General features: G+C 42.9%; 1 protein-coding gene across 11 annotated transcripts in view; it reads left to right on the forward strand.

The window, feature by feature from the left end:
* The window catches only part of PTPRT (protein tyrosine phosphatase receptor type T), a 469312-nt gene that overhangs the window by 413600 nt on the left and 33664 nt on the right, over positions 1-22048 (forward strand). For 7 of the 11 annotated variants that reach the window (XM_061441416.1, XM_061441421.1, XM_061441417.1 and 4 more), the window contains 4 exons: positions 1459-1536; positions 1734-1769; positions 10733-10920; positions 17554-17641. In XM_061441416.1, the coding sequence (XP_061297400.1) occupies positions 1459-1536; positions 1734-1769; positions 10733-10920; positions 17554-17641 (390 nt within the window). The remainder of the gene's footprint in view (positions 1-1458; positions 1537-1733; positions 1770-10732; positions 10921-17553; positions 17642-22048) is intronic. The other 4 variants (XM_061441423.1, XM_061441426.1, XM_061441427.1 and 1 more) reach the window with 2 other exon arrangements.

The raw sequence follows: 22048 nt of genomic DNA on the forward strand, positions 1-22048 counted from the left end.
CTCAGTAATGTATCATTAGCAGTTCCTGGCAAGGCAGGATGGCCCAGTGAGTTCTTTTATTCTCCCAGATACCTGAATCCTGCTCCAAGCCCTGTTGACTTTCTGTGACACTGGGCAAACAAATTACTTTCTTGACACCTTATTTTATAGGTCTGCAAAAGTGGCCAGGTTCCAAGTACAGTAAGAGAAGGATCTGATGTAGGCTGAAAAACACAAGGGGAAAAGTGGAAGAGGCCCCGGAGGAGAGATGCTTTATGGCTTGAAGGCAGCAGGGGCAGGACCAAGCTGTGAGAAATTTGGTTATTGTAACGTGTATTCAAAGGGTGTAAGTCTGAAAAATGGCAGGAGAATGCACAATGAGAGCGAGTTCATTTACTAGATGATTCTAAACTGCTTAGGAGGCAATTCTGCTGACTCCCAGCCTAGTGACTTCCTCGGTTCACCCTATAGAGTAGCATGAATTTTTTAAGTGGTATTTGCTCTAGAGATACAAAAATTGCTTCTGAAATTACTTTGATGTATACTGAGTTTTATCTACTTCTATTGGATTATGGGATAGTTTTCCCTGTTATCTATTGTCATCTTTCTGATATACTGAGATTTGTATTAGCTTGTTTCCTCACACTGCGAAGAGGAGATAAATAAATGCCTGTAGCTCTCTGAGAGTGAATGCAGAATTATAACAAAGGAATATGTGTTCAGAAATGATGGATTGCCATAAGAATGTATGTGTATGCTGTTGTAGATAGAAACCAGTCTCACAAATTTACTATCAAGAAAAGAATCTACTGGGAAGATGTTGAGCCCTGCCTCCTTTCCATAGAGATTTGATTAATATGGAAATACTTTGTGATTCTTGTCCAGGGAATGCTAATGCTTTAAATGGGAGACAGGAGAGATGTTTGTCCTGAAAGAACCCAGTTCGCATGGGAAAGGATCATAGGATTTGCTATGAACAGTCTTGGGTTGAAGAACAAGTCCCCTGTTACTTTGCATTGATCTAACAAAAGAATTGCTATCCTACCTGTGTATTTCTGTGGCACCAGTGTACATTGTGTTGAGTATTTTCCTGTTAATACTGCACTTGATTGTCTAGAGTTTGTATTTTGGGGGGTGTTTTAAAGGATACTTCTCCTAGAGACAAAAGCATAAATTTGTTCCTTTGGTTAAAAAACAGGATTTCTAGAATACAGTTCCGTATGTGTACCCTGTGTAGGAGCACATTGATTTACAATAACTATAATTCTATATTTGGGGTCTGGAGTGCTTATATTAAAGAAAATCCATCATGGTGACAATGTAATAAATGTAATATGCATGTCAAGATGAAAAATATAATTCATTTTGATAAGCCTTATATATCCCATATTACTGTGTTCTTTGCGGAACATTCTCCCTGTTCTCTTTCTCTCTCTTAATATATGTCTAAAGTCTTTTCCTTATGTCTTTCCTACCTAGCATCACCCTCTCCTTGTTCATTTTCTGTCCAAAGCAAAACCCTTCAGAGCAAATCTTTGTTGAATTCCTACTATTCAGGTACTAGTGCCAGACTTTTCTTTCATTTCTAAATGTTCTTGGCTTTTGTACGTTCCAAATATGAGCTGTAGACCGACTCTTCTGCGTGTGAGATCCAGCTAACCTTGTTTTCATCTTTTGTGACTTCTCTTCCTGTCGATCGTCTGTTGATTTCCATTGATCTGTGTCGTGTGGGTGAACGGAATTCCATCTCCAAGTATCATCAGACACTGTTCCATCGACCACGCTGTTAGGTAAGAAGACAGGTATGGTGTCCTGCACTTCACTGGAGAGCAAACACACTAAGTGTCTCTTGGGAAGAACTTGGAGAGAGCTCCAAAATCATTATTAGTCCTGTGGTCATGTGTTAGTTGGAAAGCCTTTTGGCTCATGCTTTATTATTGCTATTAATTGATATTTTATCGTTAAAAACAAAAGGTTTAGGAGTTCTAACAGGTGTCTGTTGTTTCTTTTTATGAACGGGATTTGACATTCTGGCCAAGTCCCAGCAGGCTGCCTTGCCTTCAGCTTAGTTCTGTCTCATGTAAGTGTGCAGCTGGTGTAGAATCATGGAATGGTTTGGGTTGGAAGGGACCATATTAGATGCCCCATCCCTGGGAACATTCAAGATGAGGTTGAACAGGGCTTTGACCAACCTGGTGTGGTTGTAGATGTCCCTGTGCATTGCAGGAGGGGTTGGAACTAGATGAGCTTTAAAGTCCCTTCCAACCCAAACCATTCTGTGATTCTGTGAATCAGAAAGATGTTGTGTAGTTGATCAGAATCTAACCACTGGTGTTTACCAGACCTGTTGTTTTGACTTATCTACAGTAAATGTTCACTTCCAGGCACAGTAGTCTACTATGGCTGCCTTAAACGTTTTATTACTCTGATGCCCACTGGTAGACCAGAAAGGAATTACAACCCATTGCTTAAGTGTCTTGGCTTACACATGAACAGCACAGGCACAGAGGCTTGAAGGGACTGCCACCATACACACATTTATCCTGATGTCTATCACAGTGTTCATGTCAGTGAATGAGCCTTCTTTTAAGAAGGGAGGGAAGGAAAGGAGTCCCTTTTCCAGACGGTTTGTTCCCATTTCCGAGAGACTCAGTGTCATCAGTCAGAAAGTCTAAAGGTAGATTTATCTTTCAGCCATACTTGCGCAGCAGGGCACAGACCTGCAGCTTGCTGGGAGGTGTCAGACTGCTCTCAGTCTGGTACTGGCATCTGTGACAACCGGATCCTCCTCTGCGGGAGCTGTTTTCCCCCCTCTGTCCTGGTAGTGAGAATGACGGTGTGAACTGCACACTAAGTAATCTGAAGCTCAAGGAGCAACAGACAGATTCAGTCTGCACTTCTCATGGGAAAGCAAAAGCCGAGAAAGTCCCCAAAACTTTCAAAATCCCAGATTTCAGAGAGGAAAAAGAGGAAATAGGACATAAACTTGTATAGATATATTCAAAACTCTTTCAGACTTCAGTTCTACTAACCACTCTGTCTGAGTAAGGATTAATATCCCTGTTTTACACGTGAGAAGTTAAGTACAAGGCACTGTTAAGACATGATTTACACAGACTGGTCACCCTGCCCAGTTCCATCTGAATTTAACAGCCACAGGTGCTATGAAACAGCCCTTGGCATTGGAGAAATTTCTATCTTGTGCCTTGAAGACAGATTTAAACCTTGGCGTTCTGGCTTCTTGGATAGATTCACCAGACATTGCTGTTGAGCAACATAAGTTTAGTTTTTGACATTTATTAATATTCAATCCTGGGAAAGAAAAAGAGGTCCTAAAAGGGGCATCAGTCATCCAACCACTAGTATCCATCTTTGGGCACTATCTGCAGTTCATTGCTATTTGTTCCCATCTGTTATGCCTTCTGCTAATAAATGTTCTGTATCTGCAGTAATGGATGAGTCCCTAGGCTTGGCTGTTACATGATTTGTTGATAGGAAGATATAGGGGATTTTGGTTTTGCCTCTACCCTATTCCACGCTTGATTAATACTTTTTGATGTAATGCATGTTTTTAGCTCTGTAATTTTCTCCTCCAGCTGTAGACAGCTCTGGATTTAAATGTTTTGCACAAATATCTTCATTAGAGAAGTGAATATTTGATACTAGGAAATAAAGGAGGTAGATTTCCCTGTGTTTCAATTTCATTAAGGCACATGTGGTAGCAGCGCTGTAAGACCTGAAGCAGAAGTTGCTTTTGGAGAAACTGTACATGGCCAGTAGCTCTTGAAGATGTTCGGCAGATGCCATCAAAGCGTTCAGCTCAGGGGAACCAGCATGTCCTCCCCTTGTACCCATTGACATCTCCCAGCAGGATGTAAGGACATTAACCCTTTGTCCTCATTACAACTGCTCAGGAGGTTCCTAATAACGGGAGTCGCTGCCCAGAGAGCATGAGGACTGTAGTGCCTTGTAGTTCCTTGCAGGTGCGCAGGGCAAGCTGAGAATGCTCACTGTCACAAAGCCTCACACAAAAACTGGCTTCTGCTCAGAAAAACAGTATAGTAGCTGCCTTGCATTTCACTCTTCCGTAGCTTGGATGGGTCCGTGACTAATCTGTCTGCTGCGGGTATACCCACAGCCTAATGTCCAAGGAACTAAAAAGATGTTAAGCTGATACTGCTGTTTTATCAATTGTCATCATTGGCAGCTTTTCTATTTGTGGGATGAGGGAGTTTTATGCAGTAGAATCTTGAAATTCAGTGGCTTGTTCTATTCAGTTGTATCTGTAGCTTTCCAGGCCATGTCAGCCTCTAAGGAGATGTGGGAGAGGCTTTCACAAAAGAATCCCAGACTGGTTTGGGTTGGAAGGAACCTTAAAGCTCATCCAGCTCCAGCCCTGGCTTTTAAATCAGCTGTTGAAGCAGTAAATTGTCCTTTTGCCTCCCAACAGTAAATAGCATTTGCAGATATCATGATGTGTAGTTACCCTCTCTAGAGAATCACAGAATCATAGAATGGTTTGGGCTGGGAAGGACCTTAAGATCATCCCGTTCCAACCCCTGCCATGGGCAGGGACCCCTTCCACTAGAGCAGCTTGCTCCAAGCCCCTGTGTCCAACCTGCCCTTGAACACTGCCAGGGATGGGGCAGCCACAGCTTCTCTGGGCACCCTGTGCCAGCGCCTCAGCACCCTCACAGGGAAGAGCTTCTGCCTAAGAGCTCATCTCAGTCTCCCCTCTGGCAGGTTAAAGCCATTCCCCTTGGCCTGTCCCTGCAGGCCCTTGTCCAAAGCCCCTCTCCAGGTTTCTTCTTCCAGTTTTCATGTTGGCCTGCAGCAGCATGAGCAACAGAGACAGGTGACCTCATAGGCTGGTTTTGATCTGAATTTCTCTGACATTTCTTTCTGCCTGCAGATGATCATGTGGCTTGGAAAACTCTTCCAGTCTTTATGGCTACTAGCTTTGTGTGCTGTATTGAAGTTGCCATCAATAGTCTTTTATCTGTAGCTAATGAATTACTGTCAGGTCTACCTACCTTACACACCCTCTACAGAGGTGGCAGAGATGTGTCTTGGTGAGGTCCACATATTTGAAGAGCTGCACTGTTACACATGTACCCTGTAGTCCCAAGCTTTAGCTCACCTCACCAAAGTATCTTCCTTACATGTTCAAGGAGATTTGCTTCTGTGCTAATGGATGAAACATATGCAATATGAGTAGAATAGACTTGTGTAAGGTGTTTGCCAAGAAGTTCTTAGAATTCTCTTTAGAATCTAAAGAAAAGCACTTTCTGAAGCTTCTTTTAATTATGCATATGTGGCTTCTTGATAGGCTTTGAAAAGAGGTCCATTCTCTGCTGTCTGGCAGACCTGGTGTCAGAAGGCTTTTTGTTAAGGAAAGTGCCTTTTTCTAGGTCAGTTGATATCATTAGATAAATGATGCTTTCACTTTGGTTTGCCATACCACTGTTTGTATTGTATATAGCATATTACAGCTGAATAGTCATCATATAATAAAGCCTTGATGCATGCAAAAAAGCAAATTAATTTTACCAGCTTGCACCATATTCTTAGTGAGAGGGGAACTGATATTAGCCGTGCTGGAGTCATCCTTGGGAGATGTCAAATAACTGACAACCCTTACTCTAGTATGGAGAGACTGGATATGTGTATAATTAAATCCATCACAAACACCACTCAAAGTATAATTTATTGGGTGCAAAGGATGTCTTACTGTGTTACACACTTGCAAGGCTAAGAGCATAAAAATATAAACAGGGATGATAGGCCTGTCATTACAGACACAGAAGGAATTTGTGATATTAAAGCAAAAGTTCTGAAAGAAACTTCTCTGCGTGTACAAGATGACACATCAATGCCATGTTGCTCTCAGTTGTTTGAGGCAGTTTTCTGGTCAGAAGGCATCATCATACTCTGTGTCCAGTATCTACCTCTCACACTAACAAAACTACCTTTACAAAACAAGGTGACATGTATAAAAGGATCTAAAGTTTTCATTCCCAGAGGTGCCCTGGAGGAGCAGGTCCTCTGTCAGCAGCCCTGCTGGGATGGTGCACAGGGGTCTGGTCACACAGAGCCACTGCCAGGCTGGAAATCTACTTTCTCAGCTGCTTTTCATCTTATATGTGACATCCATGGAGAAGTTCATCAATTTTTTGGTGGAGAGAGCTGCTTATTTTACTTGTCTGAGTAGCACCAAAATGCGAGGTGTTGTAGGCAAGCAATAGTCTCACCCTCACAGTTACTCATCATATGGGGAAAGATGCCACCTAGCTGGCCTCTGCTGCAGCTTTTCTCTTCACCCTGCACTCCGTTAGGTTTCTCTTGGTAGAGTAAAACCTCAGAAGTTACTTCAGCAAGCTCGTGATTATTTCTCCATCAGTGTCCCAAAAAGCCCATTTCATAAGCAGGGAGAGTTTATGAATATTAAAAGTGGAGAGTCAACCCTGTTAAATTTGATTATCTGCAGTCACACACTAAACAGATAAGCTGAGATGCCTGAAGAGTTTCCCAATCCTGGTAGTTATGTGAGGCAGTGAATCATTGATTTAACGTCTTGTAAAAAATTTCAGGGTATTTTGGGAACTCTTGGGCTGATAATGAAAGTGCCAGCTTCCAGGAATCGAAATATCTGTGTTAGCAAGGGACATCTTACTACAGGGAGTAAGACTGTTGCCCTAAAAAGGGTTAACAAACAAGCTGACAATATATTTTGCTATTGCAAGCTGCTAATATTAGAAATGATCCTCTTGCAAACAGCATGTTTCCAGCAACATGCAGAATACCTGTTATTAATACAGCTGCACAAAAAGATCTGTGGAAAATTAGAAATGGTTCTAGGAAAGAACGGGAGCCCTCAGCAGCCTGTCCTAATGAGACTTCAGAAGCTCTCAATTGATTTACATTACCAAAGAGAAACTGAAGAAGTGATTTGGTCAGTGCCTGCATGGGTCAGGATTTCAAATGCTCAGAGGGCTCTTAATCTAACAGAAGGTGTATTAAGATTCAATGCCTGCAAGTCAAAGGAAATTCAAATTGCAATTAAGAACTGTTTAGACAGCAAGGGTAATTAAGCATTGCCCCAATTTCTGAGGTCAGAATGGAATCGCTGTCTCTTGAAGTGTTTTAATTTGGATTATTTCTTGGTACTGTATTCCATCATTGGCATGAAGTGGAATATGGTGACATGTGTTCTATCAAAACAGGAGGACATATGACTAGAAATAAGATGTGCATATGAAAGATGATAAAAACCCCAGTGCACAATTCTCTGTGTTCAGTAGTTTCTGAGTATTAGAGTGAATTATTTCAAGCATCTTTCAAAAAAAAAAAAAAGTATCTTTTGCTTTGCTCTTCTCACTGAAAACTCCCAACAGGCACACGTGTTTCAGAGGCCAGTTTGTCCTACAAACTCAACCTCACTGGTCCAGAGAGGTGGTAGATGCACCATCCCTGGAGACATTCCAAGCCAGTCTGGATGTGGTTCTGAGCAACCTGGTCTAGTTGAAGATGTCCCTGCTCACTGCAGGGTGTTGGACTAGATGAGCTTTGGAGGTCCCTTCCAACCCAAACCATTCTGTGATTCTATGATTTGCCTGGGGCATGTTTGTGAGAAGAGGACAGAGAGGGGTGGTCTGTGGAAAATTGCCGTGGCTTGCCTTTAGTGCAACGATTAAAGCAGAAGGTCTGACTTCACTGAGGGATTTTTTGTTGTGTTTTCTGGTAATACGAGCAACAAAGGGAACAAGATGTGGTTTATAGCTGCAGTCTGCAGGAGAAGCACAGCCTCTTTGGAAGCCCTTCAAAGACTTTTGGTTCGTTGTCCTAGAGAGAGAGCAGTTTGCTGCTACCTCCCCTCCTGCCTGCATTTGGAATTGGTCACAGCACATCTTGGGAGAAGGTGTCATGCCTTGCTTAGGTTTGGACTCATGGTCTGATTGGACAGAGCAGGAACAATATGTTGCTTGCATCAGGCTTTATTAGCAGAACATATGACCATGGGGCTCACCTCATACATAGCAGTTGGTCTTCATAAAAGCCCCTCCACTCTTTCCTTGGCCCAGAGAAAAGGCTGGTGGAAATACCTGGCAGCCAACCTGAGCTGGTGCAGTTCTAGGGTTTGGGGTGTTTTTCAGGTAGCACAGAGGCCATTCAAGATGCATTTGTCACAGATGGCCAGAGGAGGTGATCTTCTCCCTAGTTCCAGGTCTGTGTGTCACAGGGTTGAGTAGATTGTGGGATGCTTTTTTTAAAGCAGAAGTGCTTGGCTGGGTGAGAAGCACATGAACAGTGTGATGCCACAGACCATGCTGCAAGAGCTGTTACTACAATCAGTGGAGTTTGTACCGTTTTTTATCTGAGCAAAGAGACCAGAAGCACAATTGTCACTGTAAACTCAAAGAAGAGAATCACTGAGCACCTTCTTCTAGCTCCAGATTGATAACATGGGCACCTACTTGAGGGCAGTTATCCCAGAAAAGAAGGGGCACTGCTTTCCTGCCTTTCACCTCTCCTTATGATACTTCTCCTTGACAAAAGAGCCAAGTATGCCAGAATGAAAGGATCTGATGAAGACAGAAATTAATAATTGCCTGCAAAGGAGCTGACTGATCTGAGCTACATTGTACAAGTCGCCTGTGCTCTGCATGTGCCCTCGCCGTATTAGCACTAGAGCCACACATTAGTTTTAAGACTCCCTCTCGAATAGGGATGTGGTAATGTTTCTTAATTGGGGCTGATAAAAATGTGGCATTACTTGCAGGTTCCTCAGAGAAGCCAATTGTGAAATTGGGTTTGTATTAAACCTAATGATGGAAAATTAAGTGTAGTACGTCTGTCGGAAATGGTCCGAGATAAAAATCCTCTCCTCTCCATTACAGGAGGTTAATAGGGAATAGGGGTGGAAAGATGCATTGGGAAAGCGAATCCAACAAGAGGAATTAATAAGCCTTGAAATTCCCTCTGTTCAGAGTGCTCACACTGTCATTAGTCGGAGCATTAGGGATGATTATACAAATGCTTCGGATGTTACTCTTCCTTAAATCCCAAATTTATTCACATTTTGTATGTGAGGGTTGCTGCGCTAGAGCCATAGCTCTGTAAATCTCCGAGTGTCCTGGGAATGTGACTGTGTTTATGAGAACCTGGGACTCAGAAATCCTTCAATTCGGAAGCCTAATCTTCAGAGCTGATGATCACTTTGTGTAATTTATTTCAGGAGAAGCGGGATGTGTTCAGCATCTCCAATAATTCAACCACCAGACTTATTTATCTCTCACTGGAGGTGACCTCCTTGTGCAGCAGTGTCCACTGCTGGCATTCTGTTCTAGTTCTTGTAGTCCTGCAACTTCACAACTTCAAAACAGAGCGTACAGTCTTGGTATCTTCCCCATAATACCATGTTAAACCAGCTCAAGCATCATTTGTCGTGTCCTGTCACTGCACAGGCCGCCCGATGCCCTCATCCCTCTGCCCTGGCCACCTCTGCAGCAAGGGACACGGCGCAGATTCTTACTGCTGCCGATCACACTCCATGGAGATTTCCCAAGGACAGCAGTGTTTACAGCAGCATTCCAGACATATTTCTGCCTCACCAAAATCACCCTGAAATTGAAATTTGATTTATTTATTCCTTATCCCTTCAGAAACATGACTGTAGGATTGCTGACAAGGGATGGGGGGTAGGCTCTTTGTCAGAAACAAGCCTTGTGCATACAATGTTAAGGATTTTTAAGAACAATCTGAGGGAGATGCATTTTCTGTTTGCTCGTAGGTTGGTTTTGGGTAAGACCAGACAATTGCTGCAGTCTGTTAAGGCCTGTATGTGTGAAAGGACCCAAGCACCTCACATACCTGTAGTCATAGGAAAAAACAATGGATTATTTGGCCAACTGTTTAAATTTGATCATCTCTGGTAAATAAGAAACTGAATTTTTCATTTAGTCTGAGTTTCTGTTGTTAAATATTGTGACAGTCAATTGTTTGGTTATTTAAGTTCTTCCCTGTTACTTCACCAGGAATATCTTTTGTATATATAGAGTTTTGCTGGGGATGTAAGAGATTACAGCTCCAGCTGCATAGTGATAGAGGGGTTTTTAATCCATTTCTTTAAAAAAGAAACTTTCTTCCGTGCTTACGTGCCTGAAATGTCAATTTCTGCATGCAAGATAACTATATTTTTATGCTGGCTTATTATTTCTGATAATATTACAGCTTCATAATTGAGATAATTTTAGGCCTGAACCAGCAGAGCAGTTTAATTCGCCTCTAACACCCTGTGTGACTTATTTGAAATGCTAATGATTTGTTTGCTATTAACGTGGCCCCTTTGAGTTACCTCATGCTGTAAACCCCAAATCCCACTCGAGTATCTTGCTCATCTGTATGTATCTCTCAGTCATGTTCTTTGCAGGTTTGTGAAGACAGGTATGTAATTCGATTGGAGTTGTTACGCACAGCTCACCCTTACAAAATGTGCTATTTCAGTCTCTGTGCAGTGTCCTTTATCAGCCTGACTGGCTATTTACTCTGTTCTATCTCATTGGGTTTACTCAAGTGTGGTTTAGTCTCTCCAGGAAGCTGTAGGCAAGTGTGTGTTTCCTGCTTACTTCTTTGCTTTCTTTTGCCTGCACCAACCTATGGGCTGGTGGAGAAACAAATAAACTAACAGAGCAAGAACAAGAATGGAAATACCAGATAGGTGAAAGCTTGTTTTGCCTCCCTGTCTTTAAAACAGACAGTAGCCATGGAGAGATGACCCAGCCAACCCTGACTATCCAGACCCACCCGTTCCGGAGCTGCGAGCCGGTGGAAATGTCCTACCCCCGGGGGCAGTTCCAGCCAGCCATCCGAGTGGCCGACCTGCTGCAGCACATCACCCAGATGAAGCGAGGACAGGGCTATGGATTTAAAGAGGAGTATGAGGTGAGAGGAACCTTTGCTCACATGAATGAGTAGAAGGATAGATGCTTGGGAGGGGAGGATAACTGTTTTTCAGAGCTTCTGTTCCTTAATTTCCTTACCCTCTTAATCCTTTCCTTTCTCCATGGTATTTCCATTTCTGAGGGTAGGGTTTTGCTGTGCTAGCACTCTTTGATGGCCCTCTAGTCCAAAGAAAAGGTGTTTACTAGCAGTGAGATTACACTGTGCTCATCTGTTAGCACGTGCCCTTTCTCTCATAAAGAGCAGACAGTAAATGCCTAATGGTGCTGAACTCAATGCAGGAAGCGGAGCCCCATAGTTCCTTACTTGTTAATGTGCTTTTGTTGCCAACAGTGCAAGTCAGGCAATAAGAAAAGGAAGAATTTTTGCTTGCGCTTTTGTACTCTGTAACAATTGGTCAGACTAAATCACAGTGTAATGACCTGGCTGCAGGATTGTAAAGGCAAAGGCAGGAACCGCATGAAGCTTAAATTCCAGTATGCTTAAGCCTATGGCTCCTGATGTGTTTGACTGATGTCCTCTTCTCTGTCTGGAGAGAAGCAAAGAGTAAGCTGTAGAAATGAAAGCAGCCATGCTCCCCTCTCATCTTTCCACCAGGCTGGAATGACCAGGAGCAAAATCCAAATGACCAGAAGAAACTTGACACTGGGGAGGAGATGGAAAAGGAGTATATATTTAGAGCAGAGAGAACTAGAAGAAGAGGGAAACAACATCAAACATATGTGAAACTTTGCCCTGGCAAGCAGTAATTGTAATGAATGGAGTAAGCTTGTGGGAAAGCAATTAGAAATTAATATGCATAGTGGCATTAGAACTACTTAAAAATAACATAACATCTGTGAAAAATAAGCTACTTAATGAAAACAGCTCACTTTTCCACCCTGCAAGCCAGGGTCCATGGGGTTTGCATCGCTGATGCTGGGGTTTGTTCTAAATGAGAGGCAATCTTCTCCTGGCTGTCACCAGGGAGTATTTTTTTAATCGGATGGCATCAAAGACTGTCATAACAAACGTTTCTGGTAACTGTATGTTAACCAGGTTTAGTCACTCATGCCCTGCAATCAAGCACACTAATCAAACCATCAATATAAAGAGCCCTGTTTAATACTGAGAAAGGGTAATAATTCTCCTAGGAGACTTACTGAGCTCCCCCTTGGCCTCTATTTCCATGATAGTACCCAAAACTACATTCAGCTCAATTACAGATGCCCTAAAATCTAGTTCTTGATGCTCAAGAAGAAAACAGGTGCTGGCATATATGTAATTTTCTGGCACTGGCATTGGTAATTATCAAAATAGCACATTAGCATGAAAAATGTCAATGCAACTTTCAGCTCCACAAGTTCTGCCTTTCCCAGAAAGTGCTATCTCCATACGTATGTAATGACTGTGACATTATAGAGATTTGCATAATTCCTTTCTTTACAAGAAATAGCCTGGAGAATGCCACAAGCTCTCAAATCACATGTGCTGCTCTACCCTTCAATTAGAGGTAACTGCCTGTAGCAGCAGCAGCAGTGGTTTTCAGTGGTGTAATTTGGTTTTCAAAGCACAGGATGCAGGGAACACTTCAGCTCCAAAGAGCTTCCAGCCACCACCAGCAATCCTACAAATGTAAGGATTATCATAGAATCCCAGACTGGTTTGGGTTGGAAGGGACCTTAAAGCTCATCCAGCTCCAACCCCTGCCACGGGCAGGGACACCTTCCACTAGAGCAGCTTGCTCCAAGCCCCTGTGTCCAACCTGCCCTTGAACACTGCCAGGGATGGGGCAGCCACAGCTTCTCTGGGCACCCTGTGCCAGTGCCTCAGCACCCTCACAGGGAAGAGCTTCTGCTTTATCTCCAACCTCAATCTCCCCTGTTTAAGTTTAAACCCATCACCCCTTGTCCTATCACTGCAGTCCCTGATGAAGAGTCCCTCCCCAGCATCCCTATAGGCCCCCTTTAGACACTGGAAGGCTGCTCTGAGATCTCCATGCAGCCTTCTCCAGGCTGAACAGCCCCAACTTTCTCAGCCTGTCCTCATACAGGAGGTGCTGCAGCCCCTGATCATCCTCATGGCCTCCTCTGGACTTGCTCTGACAGCTTCTTGTCCTTATGTTGGGGAGACCAGAACTGTAACACAGAACTCCAAGTGGGGTCTCATGAGAGCAGAGTAAAGGGATGTCAAGGAGTGTTACAACTCCCAGAGGGCAAGAGGTTGAAGTTGTTCGAAACGATGTCTCAGGCTGAAATCTGGAGGAACACAAAGCTTCTTTGGCTTTATGGAATGACTGAGAAAATCTTAGAAAAGAATCTGGTGTCTCTTTTAAAATGCCTTTTGATACACTAGTATTAGTGTCATCTTCAAATATGTTTTTTTCTTCTAAAGAGCTGATTTTCTACTTACTTTGCAAATTGATAGCATGAATTACAGCCTGTTTAGTGACATGTTAGCAAATAATCTTACTCTCATGAAAAATCACTTTGAATGGAGTGTATCAGTCACTTTGTGACAATCTCTTATCTCTGTATGTTCTTATCTCCACTAGATAATTGGAAATTGCATTTGGTACTTGTTTAGCACACCTTCACCTGCAGACCATTGGAGCATGGGTAGCATGTTCTACCAAGGGCATCTAGAAAAGTATTTCTCGCTGCTTGCACCTTGCATGGAACTGTGTGCTGAGATGAAGAGCAGGCTGTGATTGTGGAAGTGGTGTCACTGCTGGTGTGAAATAGATGATAACTGTGTGTGTATGTGAGGGTGGAAATCTGTCAGCACTTGCCATGTATGTGTTAGTTTGGGTCTGCCGGCTGACCTGGGGCTGAAGTGGGATTTGGGCCTTTTTGGCTGCTGCTGTTTAGTAATAGGATGTGTAGACCACAAGAGAATAATGTGTCACCAGCTCTGGATGTAGATAGCACTATTTGGGGTCAGGCATAGTCACAAACATTTACAGAGGACACATTTAAATGTCCCATATTCCTTCTTCGGAACTTATCAGCCCTGATTTGTTGTGAGCTGCGGGACTAGTCCCCTAGACTCACTGCGAGCACCAATTACTGGCTATGAAGATAATAAGCTTAAGTGTCCAAGCTCATTTTCCAGTATGATTTAGGATGTCACTGAAGTACCTTCTCCTGCCGCATTACTGAGGCCATTTAGTTATTTTGGATTTTGTGGCTTCTTCCTTGTGCATCTTCATTTTTGAGAGTCTTGTTGACTTGTTTAAGTCGCCTCTCAATTTTAACCCTTTCATTTCAGGCTTCACAGCTTTTGTCTGGTAAAAAGAATAGGTCCCATGGTTCAGGCGATGACACGACGTTACCGCGTGTTTGGCAGCAGGATGTTACTGTAGGTGCTGTTGTTGGAAAATGCCGATTTAAGGCTTTGCTGTGAACCAGAATAGGCACCTGAACTGGTGAGATACTGCTTTTCAGGTTATGTTTGATTTTAGCCAAAACAGTTTTTAACCCTGGGTCACAGCAGACTTGTGGGATTGGTTTTGCCACCACTGCTGAGAAGACAGTGATGCAGAGAGAGGAGCAGGACTCTGTAGCACACTTTGAGATGAGCAGCACAGCTTTTAATTGATGTTGCCTTTGGCAGCAATATTGTAGCATTGGACTAGAGCACTGCAGATGAATGATTCAAGTTTTCCTATTTAAATTAAAAACAGCAAACTAACTAAATGCATCCATTGGAAATTTAAATTGGCTCGCAGGAAGCCTCAATTTAATGTGAACACTTTAGTTATATTTGGGCCGTGGTGCTTAGAAAGCTTGATTGAGATGGAGCTGACTTTTAGAGTTCTATTCTTGTCATTTCAGATCAAAATCGGATCAATTTAGCTTAAAAAAACATCTCTGTAACATAAATTTTACAACTGGGAAGATATTTCATTATACGTTTTATAAAACTTATCTAGAAAATGAAGCCTAAAAATCAAGTCCAGATTTATGAACAATTTTGCCATTAAAACTCAAAGAAAGAGGGAGTGTTTCCTGTGAAAAACATATCAAATACCAACATCTGAGTGATTTACCCTATTTACCATTACTGATAATGCAGAGAAACACAACCAATAACTCTTTTTGCTATTATACTGTGTCAACAAAACCTGAAGGAACAAAACATTAGGTGTGCTTCTCTTTTTCTGGATGCAACCAAATTATAAGTGATACTATTGCATTTGTAAATGCAGTTTCCATTCTTGGTGCAGGATTTTCAGTAATCCCATAGAAAGTTCTCTGTGCCGTACCACCCATGTACACACAGTTTACTCCAGTTTGTTCATCTGGTGTATATAAAGTTAGGGGGAAGAGGTACACTTCTGCAAGGGTAGCTTGTGTTCCTCACCAGTCAGAGCTGTGCTGTGGGTAGTTCTGTGCAAAGCAAAGATTTCTTTGGTATTGAATGAGATGAAAAATCCTGGACTCTTAAATCCCTGGAGGCTATCAGGCTAATATAAAAACATCAGTTTCAATGGAGAATTTCATGTTCAAATCACATAGGGTTTGTTGAAAAGGTATTTATTGGAACTGATGTATTTTCTTTGGCCAAGATAACTTCTCCCAATGGTAGTCATGAGAAAGGATTTTCCCTTTTTTTTCTTTTTCTTTTCAGATGGCTGTGATTAGATGTCTAATGTCTGTTGTCATTCTCTGGTCAATCTGCTGTAATAGTGGATATTAGTGGGAAAATAAGGCATCTTTTTGCTCAGTCTTTGAAGATGAAAATGGACCTTCGTTAGCTCTTTTCTTTTGCTTTGGGATTTTTTGTTGTGTCTGGGTTTGTTGCTTGGGTTGGGATTTTTTGCTCAGGAGATGAGTTGCTGTTTGGAAACAGCTGCCTGTAAAGGAAATAGATGTGTGATCAAAGCCCTACCAATTACAGAGTTATTACTCTTTATCCTGGGCTTTTGAACAGGAGCTCACTCTCCCTGTCTGTTGCCAGCAGTGCTGGTGGCAGTGCTGTAGTGCCTGACATTTTCTGTCCTGGAACCCTTCAGGGGGACATTCACAGTGATCTGCTCTGCCAGGGCTTTGCTTGTATTAAACTTAATTGTAATGTCAGTGTTGTAGATCCTAATAATTATGTCATTCTGCTATTGCATTCAGGCACTGTGATAGACCTGTGTGGCTTGTGAAGATGAGTGTAAATTCATTTACTGGCACAGCTGTGTCACGCTACCCACCGCTAGCTAAGGAAGATACGATTCTACAATGATTGCAATATAAAAACCCCCATAATTTCCTAGGGACCATCAATACTACGATTTATAACATTGCTTTTGTTTTTAGTAATGTGGGACCATGTTAAGGAGTAGATCTTGGTGGATGTACATCTATAGGGGCAAGTCAGTGGGAGGTGTGCTCCTGACCTGTGTTTTTGGCACAGGTCAAGGCTAGGCTCTCTGTAGCCACCAGCAGTAGTTTGTAGATCATAGAATCATAGAATAGTTTGGGTTGGAAGAGACCTTCAAAGCTCATCTATTCCAGCCCCCTGCAATGGGCAGGGACATCTTTAACTAGATTGTGGCTTTCCATTCAGTCATAATGAGCAATGCTCAGGGAGTTCTTGCTGTTGCTGTTCCAGCAGTAAGCACTGTTGTGCCTGCTGCTTGTATGTGTACTGACATTCCCGACCATCCTGAGAAAGGGAGAAGGCTCATCCTGCTTACAGGCATCCAGGCCATCTTCCAGGGAAGGCCAGACCATCCTCCAGCCAGATCCCATGAAACTGATATTTTAGAATCACAGAATCCCAGACTGGTTGGGGTTGGAAGGGACCTTAAAGCTCATCCAGTTCCAGCCCCTGCCACGGGCAGGGACCCCTTCCACTAGAGCAGCTTGCTCCAAGCCCCTGTGTCCAACCTGCCCTTGAACACTGCCAGGGATGGGGCAGCCACAGCTTCTCTGGGCACCCTGTGCTTTTTCTGGCTCTGCCTTGATAAATCTTCCTGGATGTGCCCCAAGGGCAAAGTGGCTCTTTTGAGTGTGTTCAGGATAGTTGAAGGGCCAAGCAGTAGGGCACCACCATGTGCTGCCAGTTTCCTTACCCCATCCTTTCTCAAAGAAAATAGCAGATTTTAGGAAAATGCCTGGTTATTTTCATACTTCATGAGCACATTTTACCTCCTTTTGCCTCTCTTCCTTACAAATGATCTAAACCCTGAGCTGCTTTAATTTTCCCCAGAGAAAATCAGCTAGTGGTTTGCATTGCATCACTCCATTATTAATACAGAACTACATGAAATCACTGTATCTGTTTTCAACTTAAATATGAAAGACTGAGTGTTGTGTTTGTATGGATGTGAAATCCCCACAAACCCTGTTCTGCAGGAAGAATGAAGTTAACCTGTGGCTGTGAAGCCAGAAACAAATTCCCCTGGTCCTTTTACATCAGAAGTAGGAAGATGCAAATGATTCTTCGCTGGCAGAAGCCAAGAGCTGCAAATGGTCTGCACCAAGCTCTGCTTCTTGCTTTAGTGGATGTGCCCTTTCCTCAGGAACACTTGTGTGCTTGGTTGATGACTGAATTAATGCGGTGCCTTTATTTTAGCCCTGCTCAGTCATCTTAAGGCATTGGCCAGCTATTTATAAACTCTCCATACTGTTTGTTTTACAGGCACTACCCGAGGGGCAGACAGCATCCTGGGATACAGCCAAGGAAGATGAAAACCGCAATAAGAACAGATACGGAAACATAATCTCCTGTAGGTGTAAATTCACATTAACCTGGCCTTTCTGTGAGGTGTTGTATGCATCCTGGGGAAAAGGGTGTGTTGGAGAACCTCACTAAAAGCTGGTTTGCAGTGCTGGTTGATAATTATGTTTGTTCCAAGCTATGTTTCTATGATTTTAGTTTATTTTAGGGGCTTTTCTCATTGTTTTACATAAAGTCAAGTATGACTTGATGGTTTTTACACTTTTTCTATCTGCTTTGCTTTGTGCTTAATGTTTGCAATTTCAGGCCTAAATCCTTTTGCCAGATGTACATGGCGAGTGATGATGCCCGTTTTCTGTCCATTTCTACTGCATAAACCAGAGCTTTCAGTGCCACAGATGGGAGCACTGGAGGAGATGCAGATATATCAGATTCTTATTTGGGGATCAGAGATGAGATTTTCTCCCTCCTTGTGGTCAGGAACTGGTGAAGCAATCACTGCTTGTCTCCAGAGATCTGGTTTGATGTGAGGGACAAGCTTAGCTTCTGCCTCAGAATCACAATTAGGCAGCTGAAAATGCACTAAAGCTTCTTAGTTTTACTCCTTTCAATAACCAGTTGCTGTTGATGTTATAGGAATATTGATGCATCACAGAACTGCAGGACAGTGAATGGCTCTATAAAACCATTCAGGTCAGCTTTGTTCTCCAAGTCAGGACTAGATTCACCTCTGTCATTTTGATCAGATACTTCTCCAGGCAGCTCACCCCAGTGTTTCATTATTCCTTACAGTGACTGGGGAGAGGAGGTGGGAGAGGTAATTCTTTGTAAGGGCTGCTGAGCAGCATCAAGTTGGAGAAGCCAGGCCTGAGACCATCAGAACAAGAAATAAGAATATGAATGAATGTGCCATAGATTTTCATGACCGGGTAAATCTGTAGAACGCTAGAAGAGCAGAATGAAGTCATGCTGAGTGATACATTTAGTGCTCTATTTTTTCTGAGGTTAAATATGTATTTGCTGTAAAACAAGCAGATTTACTAAAGAATAAAAACCCCTTGGCCATAAGAAGGATCCTCTCACACACAACTATCCCTCTCTTAAGACCTGAAAGAAGTGGTTTCATGTAACGGTTTTGGGGAATGGCATAGGACAGCTCAGTTCAGGGACCCCATGGTAAAGATAAAGAGATATAGAAATGAGTATCAGAAATTTGTGAGCCCTGCTCTAATCCCACTTCTGCTTCCGGTTTCCTGTCTTGGTTGGGAGCAGGTCACCAGTTCCATCAGTCCTTTTTTTTCTCTATATGGAAAATGGAAGTGGTAGTACTGGAGTATTGCAGTTAGTGTGGAAATATGTCACTGAATCTCACTACAAGTTTCCTGTGTTCCTTATGGCAAAGCGAGATGCCTCCAGACAGAGGTTCAGTTTACCTGTCGATACAATTAGCTTAGATTAAATTAGTTTAAGACAGATGTATCATCCAGCTGTAACAAGTACACAGTGGATTGAAGATGAAAGTGCCATAGTAAAAGGAAGGGAATGTGAAAGACTGTTTTTTTTATGGTCTTGATGAAACAGTTGATCTAATATAAAAGTAGAGGTGGGAAGAGATAAGTCTGTGCAGTAGCCACCATCTCATCTATATTGAAGGTCGCAAAGAAAATGTTCAACCCCAAGTGAAATGTGAGAAGAAATTAAGGAAGCAAAATCTAGGAAGATAAATGTGGTATTACTTAAAGAGAAGATGAAGATGTTCACAAAGATGAATTGTGCTCTAACAAAGAGTGATGGTAGCCTTTTGGCTATAAATACAGTAGAAGTACAGATAGGAGGTTATACACTTGAGTAAGGGAATGGAAAATGTGATAAAAGCTAAGGAAGAAGTATAAAACATAGCCACATAAAACATCAGAAAAGAAGCTCAAGTTTGAGGCCTGTTGGGAAAGTTTTCAGGGTAAGGTAGAAAGGAATAGATCAAGAAATGAACATAGTGAGAGGCAGGATGCACAAGAGTTGAAGGTAAATTACAAAGTTGAGTGGGTTTTCTTCATTTCAAATATTTATCAGGACAAAGAATTTGAGGAGGAGAAAGCAGCTCTTCTGAAACACAGCAAGAAGAATTCAACAACGTGCAATAAAAAGTGATAAATTGGAGTGAAATCCTCGCTTCACTTTGCAGAGGCTGGGGAGAAGGGAGGCAGGATGCCTAAGGAAGGAGCATATTGTTCATCAGATGTTCTGTAGAACCACTGGGAAATGCTCAGTGGTGTCACTGGTTAAGCCTTGAGCCAGAGCCCACTGGTGGCAATGCTGGGCACCTTCCATGAGTAAAGGCAAGGATGGGATCCAGGATAGATAGCAGGTGAGTAGATCCCTGTAGGGAGATGATAAAAATGAACTGTGCTCAGAGGGTGCAAACTGTGCACAAGCCTTCACAGGGAGGTGGAACACAATGACCCCCCTAGCTGCTTTGCTGTACTAGAATTGTAATTGCTGGTAAAACCCAGAGTATGCAGTGATTGCTTCTACCAGCTTACTTGGTAAAAGGCTGCAGATGGCAAGTAATGTGATTTATTTAACCACAGTTACCTTTCCCCTACTCCTGGAACAAGCTACCCCATGTGTTTTGGGCAGTGTATTGAAAAGTCAGATTTGATCTAACTTTTGTAACTGCTTCAGAGACTTCTGTTAAAATGTGGGTTTGTAAGCTCTCGCAGTAAGTAGCGTTGCTCAGTGAATCACAGCAAATGAGATCTTGTCTTTATGGCCTTCTGGGTAATAGTACACTTCCAGCACTGTTTCACTCAGCTCACTGCTTTCCCAGGGCTGTATTAACATCGTGCCTCCCAGTGAAAACCTAGATCTCCCTGCCAGCCCCACCATCTGCTGTTCTTACATTTGCAAACCAAAACTGCACATGAGGCTAATCTCTTCATGGAGAGGAGATGCAAGAGAGTTCTTAGCTCTAAGTTCTCTCTCTCTGTAACTGCCTGAGAGGAGGATGGAGCCAGGAGGGGCTGGGCTCTGCTCCCAAGGAACAAGGGATGGGACAAGAGGAAACGGCCTCAAGCTGCACCAGGGCAGGTTTAGATGGAGCTGAGGAACAATTCCTTCCCCAGGGGTGCTCAGGCACTGGAACAGGCTGCCCAGGGCAGGGCTGCAGTCACCATCCCTGCAAGTGTTCACACACCGTGGAGATGAGGCCTCAGTGCCATGGGTTAGTGGTGGCCTTGGCAGTGCTGGGGAATGGTTGGACTGGATGATCTCAAAGGTCTTTTCCGACCTCATTGATTCTATGATTCTCCCATGCTTTAAACCCCAGTTTTCAAGGTTCCCTTCAACCTGCAATGCTTTTTTTTGGAAAAAAAGAAGAAAACCTGAGGAGTGATTTGTGGTCTGTGTGACCACAGAAATCCCCTGTTGATGGTGGAAGGATGGACTGTGATTGCACAGATTTGCCATGCTGGAGGAAGCTGCTCTACTCGAACTTTTTATGGTATCGGCAGTATCCATGAGCTTTGCTTTGGGTGTAAAAGTTGTAAATACAAAGTTAATTGTGGAGTTGCAAGATTTTTCTGTGGGGGGCAAGGGTAGGTGGTAGATCCATTTACATGCTGAAGCAAAATGATTTAACTTGCTTCAGGGCCTAGATACTGAGGCCTTCAAAGCACACTGGCAAGTGGTTGTTACGGGAGGGATGTTGAGCTGAACACGTAGAAGAGAAAAAATCCAGAAGCTATGTGGGGCCTTTGGTTCTATTCTTCTATTCTATTTCTCCCTATCTTGTCCAGATTTAGAGCTGTTATAATGGGCAATGAGAGTGAAAACTTCCAGGTGAGAGCTGAGGACATGAAGACATAGGGTTGTGCTTTGGAGCAAAGCATGCTCCTTCTTAGGCACCACAGGTCTGAAGTCTTGTGATGGTCTGTTAAAAACTTGAGTTGATGATAAAAGATGGGAGAAGTTCGCTTCATTTCCTTCATGCTCTGGCTACCAGATGCTTCGGGCTGGAACACGGTGAATTAATAGGGAATTTTATGGTAGAAGAGACAAAGAACAGATTGAGATTAACGGATATTTCAGCTGAAACATAGGTGGAGTGCACTTCTTGGCCATGGAAAGGGATAATGCACAGCCAGTATCGGATTTAGAATAAAGTTCTTATCTTTCAAGCATTTTTATTCCATGGTTTCTTCTGTAGTGCCTAAACGCTTGCTTTTCTGTGCAGTGTCCATGAGAGGATGGGATAAATCACACCTTGCCGTTACCCAGTTCTCAGGGCACAGTTTGGGATCAAAGGGGATGGAGAGAGGAGGAGGATGGTGTGTCCTTAAGAGGGCAGATCGTCCTTCCATACCAGAACTGGGCTGAATCATTTCAGAAGATGTCTGTGTACTTCTCTATTGGCTTTGTGAGGAGCTGTGACAGCCGGTTTAGAGGAGCTGTGTGATGT

Source organism: Pezoporus flaviventris, unplaced genomic scaffold (assembly GCF_033815535.1).
Source record: "Pezoporus flaviventris isolate CSIRO_AGI_PZ_B2104156 unplaced genomic scaffold, CSIRO_AGI_Pfla_v1 ptg000213l, whole genome shotgun sequence".
NCBI lineage: Eukaryota > Metazoa > Chordata > Aves > Psittaciformes > Psittacidae > Pezoporus > Pezoporus flaviventris.